Source organism: Aspergillus terreus, genomic scaffold (genome assembly GCF_000149615.1).
Source record: "Aspergillus terreus NIH2624 scaffold_13 genomic scaffold, whole genome shotgun sequence".
Lineage (NCBI taxonomy): Eukaryota > Fungi > Ascomycota > Eurotiomycetes > Eurotiales > Aspergillaceae > Aspergillus > Aspergillus terreus.
Window position 1 is genome coordinate 1,282,865 of NT_165936.1, and position 11,657 is coordinate 1,294,521.

An 11,657-nucleotide genomic window follows, 5' to 3' on the forward strand; every position below is an offset into this window, starting at 1 on the left:
TACCTGTAGTACTTAACTACGGACTGTACAGAGGAAGCAGGATGATGACGCCATTAGTCATCTGTAATGATGTACACCGCCGAATGCAGCCACTTCCAGCCTTACCGCCGGTAATACGGATACGGAAGCAGATGACCTACCTGCCAGGCAGTCACCGTCTTTCTCCTCTTCCTCCTCCTCCTCCTCTCCTCTTCTTCTCTTCTCATCTACTTCCCTTCTCTCCATCCTCTCACTCTCTCTTCTCATCAAATCCCCCATCTCGTCCCCATCTCGGACATCCTATCCACCATCTCATCTTGATTAGTTTCTGAGGTACTCCTCGCGGGAGCTCCACTCCTCATCCCTTCCGGGACTATCACTCCATCGTCCACCGACCGCATCGTCATGTCATCCTCCACTCCCGCAGTGGTCTCGGTGGACCCCAATACTCTCATCACCCTCAAGCTTCTCTACAACGACAATAACCGTCGCTTCAAGGTCCCTCTGAAGGACCTCGGGGCTCGGGTTCTACCCCAGAAGGTATGATGACACTCTCCCCGTTCTCCACTCGAGCTCCGACCGGAATGACCTCCACCGTCATACCATCACATCCCTGTCCATATGGTCTAGGCATCAATCCTTCAGCCATCCCACGTTGGCTTATGGGAATGACGTATTGATATCTGGAAGATGCTCCCCCTCACTCTATTCTCCGTCTCTCCTTATTCTCACATCCCACACATCATTCCAACGTACTAACGTCCGTAGCTCCGCCAACTTCTTGGCATTCCCGCAGATGTTAACGTCATCTTTGAACGCTACTCCGACAGCGCCGGCTGTTACGTCCGTCTCGACGCCGACAACTCCGCTGTCTACAAACAACTCTATCGCGCTGCCAAGGCCAAGTTGAAGCTTCGGATTAGAGTCATCCAGTTGAATGAACAACCTACCCCCTCCCAGCCCGAAGAACTTCCGGAACCCCTCGTCCCCACGGAAAGGTGCAACTATCTCGAGACCGTCTTGAGCTCTCCCCTTTCCACCGATCAACCCATGGTCGACGCTCCCAACCCCGCGCATTGGTGCAATCCGTCGACGTCCTATCGGGAGTTCGTTCCCGACAACCTCACCACCCCAGTCGTCTCCCACACGTCGCCCACCGGCATCTTCTGTATCGACTGCAACCAGTGCGGTCGATCGATTCCCAACGAACACTATCACTGCAGCATCTGTGAGAACGGTGACTATGACCTGTGTCTCCCTTGTGTTCAGTCCGGCGCTACGTGCTTGGATGACGAGCACTGGTTAATCAAGCGGGTCGTCACCGACGGCATTGTTACCAACAGCACCACCGAAACGGTGGCTCCTCGCAAGGCCCGCGCCACGGAGCCTGAGCAGAAACAGACCGATCTCATTTCAGAGGTCCCGACTCCCGCTCCCATGGCACCCCCGACGTCGCCAGCACCTTATGTGGCCCGGGAGGCACCGGCACCAGCACCAGCACCAGCACCAGCACCAGCACCGGCCGACCCTACTGAGGAGAGAATCTGCAATGGCTGCCTCCGTGGTATGTCCATGTGTCATTACGTACACTGGGATTTCGCTAACTTCCCTATAGAATATGACGAAACCAAGATGGTCACGTGTGTCGACTGCGAGGACTACGACCTTTGCACCACCTGCATTCTCAACAACACCCACGGCCACCACCCCGCTCATACATTCACTCTGATTCGAGACCAGGAGTTCTCTTTGAAGAGTCTGGTGTTGTCGCGTTGCAAGGCGGGCCGCAACAGACAGCACTCGGCAATTTGTGACGGTTGTGAAAAGGTAAGCTTACCTCTGTCCACCAACCAATCAGATGCTGACTTCTCAGCGTATCACCGGCGTACGTCACAAGTGTCTGTCCTGCCCCGACTGGGACTACTGTGCAGAGTGCCATCAGAAGGCTGCGCAGACTCACCCCGGACATCGGTTCGTCCCTCTGTATGGCCCTATTGCCGACCCGCCCCAGCACCGCGAGGTTCACGCCGGTATCTACTGCGACGGTCCTCTCTGCAAAGACAAGCCGTTCCCCAGTTACATCATTGGCGTCCGCTACAAGTGCTCCATCTGCTACGACACAGATTTCTGCGCCAAGTGTGAGGCGCTTCCGACCAACTCGCACAGTCGTACGCATCCGATGATCATGCTCAAGACTCCGGTTCAAAATGTGAGCGTCAGCACGATCCAGGCGAACCCCGTGGGTGATTCCATCCGCTCGTTCGGTGATCTGCCGGCGAATCCCTCGCCGGTCCAACGCACTTCACCCGTGGAGTCGAGCAAGCCGTCGCCTCGGGTGAACTTGCCTAAACCTGTCGTCGAGTCTCCAGTGGTCGAGGCTACCGAGAAGCCCACCGCGCCGGCTCCAGAATCGCCAATGAAGGTCGCGGAGAAACCGGCCGATACTACAGATGCCAGTTATCGTGCGCTCTTCGAGCGTGACACTGTCGCGGACGGTACGGCCATGCCTCCCAACAAAGTGTTCGAACAGACCTGGACGCTCTACAATCCTGGTCCGCTTGCCTGGCCCGCCGGCACTTTCGTCCGGTTCGTTGGCGGTGATTCCATGTTTAACGTGGATACGAATACTCCGCTTAGCCTCTCCTCGGTTAACTACGCGACCGAGAGCAACCAGCTCGCCGACCCGGTGCAGCCGGGCCAGCGCGCCAACTTCACGGTGGTCCTCAAAGCTCCGAGCCGCGTGGGCACCGCCATCTCCTACTGGCGCCTGAAGCTGGCGGATGGCACTCCGTTTGGTCACCGGTTGTGGTGTGATATCCGCGTCCGAGAAGACGTGCCGCCGGTTGAGGGTGAGTCGGAGAGATCCGCCCCTGAGACTGAGACCACCGGCAGCCAGATGATCTTCCCGAAGCTGGAGAAGGAGTCCCCGGCTGCGAGCACCCACGAGGCAGCGACTACAGCGCCCGCCCCGTCCGTGACCAACTCGTCCGACCAGGATATTTTGGAAGACGTGGAGAGCCTGACGCTCGGAGACGATGATACCGAGGCCGGATTCCTGACCGATGAGGAATACGATATCCTGGATGCCAGTGACCAGGAATACATGGACGCCCGATCTGTACGCAACTAATTTACGACGGGAAGAGAGTTTGACATGGCGTGAAAATCAGCGACCGACTCGGGGATTGCATTTAGGAACAGTGATGGACGGACCAATTTGCCCTTAATTCTGGATTTTACGGACGGGGAAGCATTTGCTGAGATTGTGGAGCATGTCGTGTACGTTTTGCCTAGTTACGTCAATCGGATGCTCTGGCCTTTTTGGATTCCTACGGGACTGTCCTCCGAGTAGTTTCTGGTCGTCGTCATTGTTTCTGCCTGGCGCACCGACATCCGAGGTTATTCCCCAGTTTCATCGACACATACCCCGTCTGGCGAATGATCGACTTCGTCTCCACTCGACGTCTGCGGAGTAACCGAGACTGTCGGTAGGTTCTGCTCTACTGACTGCTTGATTCAACTGACTCTGCTTCCTTCTCTATCCCTTCCATTTAACAGAAACAGTCCACCACTACTGATAACATGGGCGTCTTGATGAATCTCGCCCTCCTCGCCGTGCTGGTGGCCACTCTCTATGGTCCGGTGTCGCGCGAGCTCACCGTCCTGGGCGTGTGGCGCAAGTCAGACGCAATGGGAGTGAAGCATTCGTTCCAGGAGATCCCCGATACCATGCAATGCGAGGACCTGCACTACCATGAGGGGTCCGGGCAGATCTTCACGGCATGCGAGGATTCAGTCCAGCCCCGGTTCAAATGGTATCCTGGGCTGGCTAATCTCCAGGGACCGGCAACCTCGGCGGGATCAATTCATGTCATCAACCCGAAGGTACATCTCACCCCGGGAAGGGACGCCAACCAACTAACCACCTGTAGACGATGAAATCGACGCGTTTGGCGTTTGAGAACTTCTCTGGGCCTTTTGTCACTCATGGGATCGATATCGTGGACGACCCAGAGCGCTCCGGCGCCCTCTACATCTTCGCGGTCAACCACCTCTCCAACCCGGAGTATTTCGACACAGCGACACCCAGCATGGACATATCTAAGGCACGCTCGCAGATCGAGCTCTTCCACCACGTCCTGGGGTCTTCCTCTGTCCGCCACATCCGTTCCATCTTCCACCCTCTCGTCGTCACTCCGAACGACCTGTACGCCGAGTCTCCGACCTCGGTCTACGTCACGAACGACCACTTCTACCGCGAGGGCCTCAAACGTGCCTTTGAGGACCTTGTTCCCGCCGCGCGCTGGTCCAATATCATCCATCTGCAGCTTGATGGCGACAAGGTCCACGCTACCACCGCCCTGACCGGCCTGCACAACAACAACGGCCTGGGCCACGGCCAGTCCCCGGACGAGATCCTCATCTGCAGCGCCGTCGGCGGCACCATGTACCGTGCGCGGCGTGTCCAGGACTCGGATGCTCTCGAGGTCGTCGATGAATTCCGGTACGACAGCACCATCGACAACCCGAGTTTCTACGCGGACCCGCATGCCACCGAGGGTGATGACGCCAGCGGCTATGTCCAGGCAGGCCTGCGCCGCGCCATCGACATCACCCACACCCATGCTGATCCGCAGGGTCGGGACGGCGCCATGGTGTGGTATACACGGCGGGGACGGTCAGGCGAGTGGGAGACGAAGTTGTTGGTGGAGGATGATGGGACGATGATCCGGAGTGCCAGTTCCGCGGTGCTGGTGCCGGGGGAGAGCAAGGGGAAGGCGTTGCTATTTGTGTCGGGATTTGTGTCGGACAGTGCGATTGCCATGGAGGTCGATTTGTATTGACGAAGTAGATGAGCCTGTGATAATGATAATGGTGTGTGGAGTGCATCCTCAGATTGGGTAATAGTATGTACTCCATACGATGTAGTCAGCTTCTGCCTGAGGCAGCACTAATTTTAAATGTCCCGAACATCTCGACGTCTTCACAACCTCCACCATCCACCACCAACAATGCCTCCCCCAATCGCCTTAGGCGTCCGACGCCTGCACTCTCATCCTCAATTCCTCCTCCCACTCTCCATCTACTCAATCCGCCCCTACTCCGCCAAATCACACCGCAGACCCTCCTCCTCCGCCCAACCACCGACGTCCACACGCGTTCCATCCACAACCTCAACAGCAACCACCTCCCTCCCCAACGACCTCAACCCACCCCCCAGCACGCGCCCCGCAGACCTGAACCTGCCCGCTGCGCTCCCCGCCTCAGCCGACACCTCCACCAAACTCAAACGCTACATCGCCCTCGGCCGCGCCTACCTTTCCTTCTACAAAACCGGCCTCAAAAACGTCTACCACAACTACCGCGCCTCGATCCCGCTGCGCCGCGCCCTGGGTCTACCCGCCTACATCCCCAGCTCGCCGCCCCGCAACGCCGACCTCGCCGCAGCCGCAGCCGCAGATAACCCCCATGCCCCGACAGGGGCAGCGAGCGTCTTCAAAGCGAAAGTCGCAGCCGCGCAGCTCAGCCGCGCAAACCTCCAACTCGTCCGGCGCGCCGCCTACGACCTGCGCCGCATGATCCCGTTCACGCTGATCCTGATAATCTGTGGCGAGATGACGCCGCTGGTGATCCTGGCGCTGGGGAACGCCGTTACCCCGCTGACGTGTCGGGTGCCGGGGCAGATAGCGAAGGCGCGGCGGAAGCGGGTGGTCGAGAAGCGGGCGGCGCTGGCTGCACAGACGGGGTCGGTGAGTGATCCCGGGATGGCGGCGGAGGTGGCGCTGTTGCGTGGGCTGAGCAGGGCGGAGTGGGTGGAGCGGGCGTCGGTGGAGGAGGTGATGCGCGCGTGTGCTGTTTTTGGGATCGGCGGGAAGAGGAGGGTGAACGTGCTTGCGCCGGTGTATCGGGCGCGTCTGCGGAGGTATGTGGAGTATCTGGAGGTGGATGATGGGTTGATTCGGGGGTGTGGTGGTGTGGGTGCGATGGAGGCGGCGGAGGTGACGATTGCGGTGGAGGAGCGCGGGGGCGTGGGAGTTGCGGAGGGGCTGGAGGGGTGGGATGCGGAACGGGAGGAGAGACGGTGGCTAGAGAAGTGGTTGCATGCTGCATGATAGAAGAGACTATGCTTTTTGCTTTTGGAAAGACGGACTGTACGATAGGACTAGTGTACATAGGCGCTATGGCAAAACCCAACTTGGAGCCTGATCAAACTGAACCTGAACCTGAACCTAAACGCAGAAACCAACCTATACGCCTCGTACATCAAAGCTAGATCAACTCCGTCCTGCGCGGACTTGCTTCGCCCATCGCAATCCGCAGCTGTTGCAGAGATCGCGGTTCCCGCTGGGCCCGCGGCGCCATTCGGGCGTCTTGCGCGTCTGACACATCGCGCAGACCTTCTCCACCAGCGTCGACGTCAGCTTGCGCTTGCGCTTCTTCCGTCGTGCGAGCAGCCGCTGCAGCTCGTCCGCCAGGCCCCGGTTCTGTTTCTCCAGATCGCGCAGCTCCACCTGCCAGCTCGACCCGCGCGTGGGATGGAGCTCCGGGAAGAGTGGCCGCGGCGTCCGCAGTGTCGGCACGTAGTCGTTGCCGCTGGGGAGCCGGCTGCACCCGGAGGTGATCAACTCGTCTGAGCTCTGGCTGTTGTTGCGGTCCGACTCGGACATACGCACCGTGCTGGAGTCGTCGCTGGTGGGCGTGCCCTGCGGCGAGCGCGGGAAGCACAACTGCGCCACCAAGAAGGACGGTCGCACGCCCTCTTTGGTGTCGCCAGGGAACAGCGTCGTCCGCGCCGGCAGCATGTGTCCCTTCTTGTGGCGGATGCGGTGCGTGAACGTGGTCTCGCGTCCGGTGCGCGCCGCTTCCAGCGCCTGCTGCGCCTCGGCACGCAGATCCACCAGCTCTTGGATCCCCTTGCCGATGAGATCGTCCGCGGGACGGCCCAGCACGGGCCGCGCCTTGGACGAGATGAAGAGAATGATCCCGGACAGCGACAGTTTCGCCCACAGATCGTTCTCGGCCATGCCGTCACGCTGTCGGATCTTCGCCACCTGGTCCAGACAGTACACCGACCGCGTCCGTCCCACGAGCACCATATGCTGTCGGCCGCGCTCGCCGATATGCCACGCACCGCGGCTTTCAAACCAGACATAGCCGCTGTGCTTGCGCCGGATCCGATACAACACAGTGATCGGGTCGGAGTTGGTGCAGGCGCGGAGATCTCGAATCACCGGGCCAATGTCGCTGGGGTGGCAGATGGTCGACAGCGTCTTGCCGATCAATTCGGCGGAATCATACTCGAGCATCGCTCGACAGGACGGCGAGAGGTAGAGGAATTCGCCTTCGAAGGAGAGGACGTGAAGCACGTCACCCGTATTGTCCGCCAGGACGCGATCCAAGTATGTTCGGTAGGTCGGGTTGGGGCCGCGCAGGTTGCCTAGAATGATCGAGACTTGGGCCGGGTTGAACTGGGGCACGAGGTCAGGGCGCATGCGATAGACCTCCTCCGGGGGGACGACGTAACGGGGGAGCTTGCTCCGCTGGTAGTTGACGATGTAGGTGCCATCTGATATGTGTCAGTCGCCGCAGTAGGGTGGCTTCTATAGGTGCATACCTGGATTCCTCCGGGTGACGGCGTCGGGCTTCTCCACCAGGTCGACCTGGAACCCAACGTAGAACCGGTAGTCGGCCGAGTTCCACCGAACAGGAATCATCGTGATCAGATTCATGAACGGCTGTCCTCCTTTACGGTAGTTGATCAGACTTGCTTGGATCTCCGTCCGTTCTTCAATGGTCGATCGCAGCCGAAACGCGGTTTGCTGGTCGACAAAGGTCCGTCGCATGCCTTGATGAACCACTCCATCGGGACCTTGCAGGAAGCGACAATTCTTGCCGAGGATCTCGTCTTCGGTATATCCCGTCAGCCGCTCAAACGCCTCGGAGACGTACACAATGGGATGGTCCTCTTTGGTGATGTCACACAGGACGAAGGCGCACGAGAGATCGACGGCGCCGATGTTGATCTTGGGGTTCGGTCTGGAGACGACTTGCGCCTAGAAGGATCAACAAGCGGTCGAGGAAGGAAGCTCAACGACCTACCAAAACACCCATCATATCGAACCCGCTACTGGAGTAGATGCTGGCATACTGGGAATCCACCCCGGTAGCGTCTTTGGCCCCGGAGGGAAGCGCTCCTGGATTCTATTAGCGGTGGTCTCGTGTGATGGTGCTACTCGCTCACCCTTGGTTGGAGCCGGTCCTTTGGGCTGGATGTACCGATGAGTGTACCCCGGTGGCGGTTGGGGGAAGGCCTGGGCCTCCTGGGGCTGTCGACGCGAGGGTGCGGCATCTGGCTGCGTCATCTGGGATGGTCCATCCACCATGTCCGACTGCGGTTGGGACGGCTCGCCCATCCCCCAGTAGAGACTGGACGCCGGCTGGCCGGATTGCAGGTTCGAGTAGGTCGTGTGATGGGCGAGCGCCATCGACTGCGACTCCAAGGTGTGCTGTGGCGCGGCATTGTCATCCACACGATGTTGCATGGAGAGACCGGGCGATGGGAAGTTGGCGGGGTCGTATACAAAGGTATTGCCGTGGTCCATGCCCACGGACATGGCATCGCCGGTCAGAGAGAGAGGATCATAGTCAAACAGGGGATTGGAGGCGCGATCTCCCATGGGGGCGGAGTGTGAAGGGTATGTTTGGGGAAGTTGGGGAAAGGACGACAGGTCGGTCGGGTGGGATGGGATCATAAACGGGGTGCCGGGGGGTAAATAAGAATAATTGCCAGGGGGCAGAGAGCCCGAGGAGACGTAGGAGATCATCGGCCCATGATTGTCGTCCGAGGGCTGAGTCGAGTGTGGTGGGATCGCATATTGAGCGTCATAGAAACCATCGCCAAAGCCTTCCATGCCAGACCGATCGAGTGATTCGAGCCCCCCGACCAATGAGGGGAGCGCATCGACGAGATCACAGAGAGCTAGCGAACGGGGTTCATGCAACAATCAGGGAAGAAAACCGGATTCCCCGTGGTTTAATAGGACGGAAGAACGGAGACGGTGCGAATGGCGAGTTTTTGAGTCCGGGAGCGATGGTGGAGAGAAGTCAGTATGGCGCTGGTCGTGCGGAGAATCGACGGTGGCCCGGTTAATATACGACGGCGAGATGTCATCGACCGCTAAGACAGACGGGATATGTCGACAAGGGCCAGGTACGACGGAGAGCGCCGAGCCAGAGAATTAGGGGCAGCAGAGACGGCGAATGAATTGGAGAACCATGGTCTGGATTGATAGATATACGAGGATTGGACCGCCACGGGATATGCCAATCACGGGGAAGCTGATGTGTCTAACGCACGATGGTGGGGTGGGAGGAGGAGAGAATGTGATGGATCACAGGGGGAGGGATGTCAGAGAGGAGATTTGTCAAGGTGTCAAGGAGAAGAGATGAATAAAGAGAGGAAGAGAGAAGAGAAGAGAAAGAGAAAAGAGAAGAAGAGAGAGAAGACGAAGACAGGGATGATGAGGGTGGTGAGGTTGCCACACCTGGGGATGTATTCTCCCCGCCAAATTGGCTGCAGAGGTACCTCTCTCGCGGTTCAGGTACGGTCACGTGGGTCAATGGATGGAGCATGCAAGCAGTATTAGGTAGAGTACTAGGTACAAGGCAGTTATTTGTTATGGTTGTATTCAGAATCTTATTTCTCAGGTATCCAATATACGGAGGATCATCGCTGAATGGCAGAGAAAGTGGCCACACCATCCGATTGACAGATACGTGCCTTGTCGTTGTACCTGAATCGATAATTGTATCAAGATACTCCATACTCCATACAAACTCAACGGCGAGATAGACTCGGTACTATGTACTTAATATACTATAAACTATATCAAGATCAATATCAATCAATTTCGCGTGTCAGATATCGGGCAAATCTCCGAGCCAGAACTTAATCATCCAGGGGAATTCCCACCCTTACGTCCCCTTTTCCTTATATTATGATTAGTGCCATGCTCGCTTCGTCTTCGATAACTCCCCATTGTCCTCTATCTCGGTACTCCGGAGTATAACCTCCATACCCGAACGATCAACAGAATCAGACAGAATCCACTGCTCAACATTCCTCGTCCTGATTCGCTCCGCCCGCTGATCATCCCTGACGACCGTTGGGTCCGAACTTCTCCCCGTTCGTCGCTCTCTTCCTCCTCATCCCGATTGCACCCCATGGCCGACGACGCCCCCAACAAGATCTCCGTCACCATCTGCGGTGATGGCGGATGCGGTACGTAAACCAGGATTCCCCTGTTGATCGGCGACGTTGTGTCTGCAGCAATGCGCGGCCGGAACGCGGAATGGATTGATCTGATGCCGTGCATTTGACAGGGAAATCCTCCATCACTCTTCGCCTGGTGCGCAGCCAATGGATCCACGAGTGCGTCTCAACTCCTTTCACTAATTCGATTCATTCTCTAAACTTGTGAGCTCATCTCGGCTAACTACCTGCGTGCGACAGATATGACCCAACAATCGGTACGCGTCTTCCGCTCCCCTCCCCTGTCGACCCCATACTCATCCACTCGCTACAGAAGACTCCTACTCCGTCACCCGCACCATCGACGGCATCCCCTACTTCCTCTCCATCACCGACACCGCCGGACAGGAGGAATACCGCGGGCTCTGGACCGCCGCCACCCTCAAATCGGACGCCTTCCTGCTCGTCTACGACATCACCAACGCGGCCAGTCTCGGCGCCCTCGACTACTTCATGGACCTGATCGACATCGAGGCCGAGCAGCGCCTCGAGGACAACGACCGGCTGCGCAAGGAGCTCGGCGACAGCGCGCACGGGCTGGACGTCGGCATGCCGCCGCCCGTCAAGATCATCGCCGGGAACAAGTGCGATTTAAAAGACGCCCGCGCCATCGCCGCCCGCGACGGGTTGGAGTACGCGCGCCAGCATGGTTGTGGGTTTATGGAGACGAGTGCGCGGGAGATGGTGAATATTGAGGAGACGTTTGCCCGTGCGTTCTTTAGTCCCTGTTGGAGATGCTGTTTACTGACGGATTAGTCTTGGTGCGGCGCGTGGTGGAGGCGCGTCGATTGCATTATCAGAGCGGTCGGGCGACAGCGCACGGTCCTGCGGGGGAGTCGTCAGCCGCGAAGACGCCTGGCGAGGCGAGAAGTCGACCGGCCGAGGTGAAAGCGACCGAGACAAGACGTTCGCCGGGAGGTTGGCGTCGCATGTGGAGAGGTGCGCGACGGACGAAGGATGGTCAGGCCGGGACGAATGAAGATGAGAAATCGGCAAACGACGAATCGGCGCAGGAGAAACCGGGCGCATCGCGTCCGAGCGTGTGGAGGCGCATGTGTTGTTGTTGTTGAGGAGTTCCCTCTTGCTTTGTTGTTTCATATACCCCTCTGTCTGATTAGTGTATAGTGTATAATATTGTATATCACATATCACATATTGCATATTGCATCGCACATCGCATCATTCCAAGTCATCCACTACGGGCGAAGCCCGAATAATAGATGATGAGAGATCAAATAACCATGAAATCATCACGATTCGGCCAGACAGTCTTATCAACGGACGGTGGGTCTACTGACGCTATCATGCCATATTCTGTACAATACTCTGTACTCCGTACTCTGTACTCAGAACCCTCGTGTTCGGC

General features: G+C 58.0%; 3 protein-coding genes across 3 annotated transcripts; 2 read left to right on the forward strand and 1 right to left on the reverse strand.

Annotated features, from left to right (window-relative positions):
* Nucleotides 1-384: 384 nt before the first annotated feature.
* On the forward strand, nucleotides 385-4,823 carry ATEG_08958 (uncharacterized protein; the record flags this gene model as incomplete). The annotated part of the gene is made up of 6 exons (XM_001217543.1): nucleotides 385-519; nucleotides 748-1,543; nucleotides 1,595-1,806; nucleotides 1,838-3,097; nucleotides 3,538-3,864; nucleotides 3,912-4,823. The coding sequence occupies 6 exons, from the start codon at nucleotides 385-387 to the stop codon at nucleotides 4,821-4,823; spliced, it is 3,642 nt and encodes a 1,213-aa protein (XP_001217544.1).
* A 1,431-nt stretch (nucleotides 4,824-6,254) lies between these two features.
* On the reverse strand, nucleotides 6,255-8,891 carry lreA (GATA transcription factor LreA; the record flags this gene model as incomplete). Its single annotated transcript, XM_001217544.1, has 4 exons — nucleotides 6,255-7,546; nucleotides 7,595-8,033; nucleotides 8,080-8,174; nucleotides 8,222-8,891. The coding sequence occupies 4 exons, from the start codon at nucleotides 8,889-8,891 to the stop codon at nucleotides 6,255-6,257; spliced, it is 2,496 nt and encodes an 831-aa protein (XP_001217545.1).
* Nucleotides 8,892-10,203: 1,312 nt separating this feature from the next.
* ATEG_08960 (putative RAS small monomeric GTPase) lies at nucleotides 10,204-11,508 on the forward strand (the record flags this gene model as incomplete). Its single annotated transcript, XM_001217545.1, has 4 exons — nucleotides 10,204-10,261; nucleotides 10,566-11,000; nucleotides 11,048-11,230; nucleotides 11,417-11,508. 4 exons carry the CDS (start codon nucleotides 10,204-10,206, stop codon nucleotides 11,506-11,508), a joined length of 768 nt encoding a protein of 255 aa, XP_001217546.1.
* Between the last annotated feature and the right edge of the window lie 149 nt (nucleotides 11,509-11,657).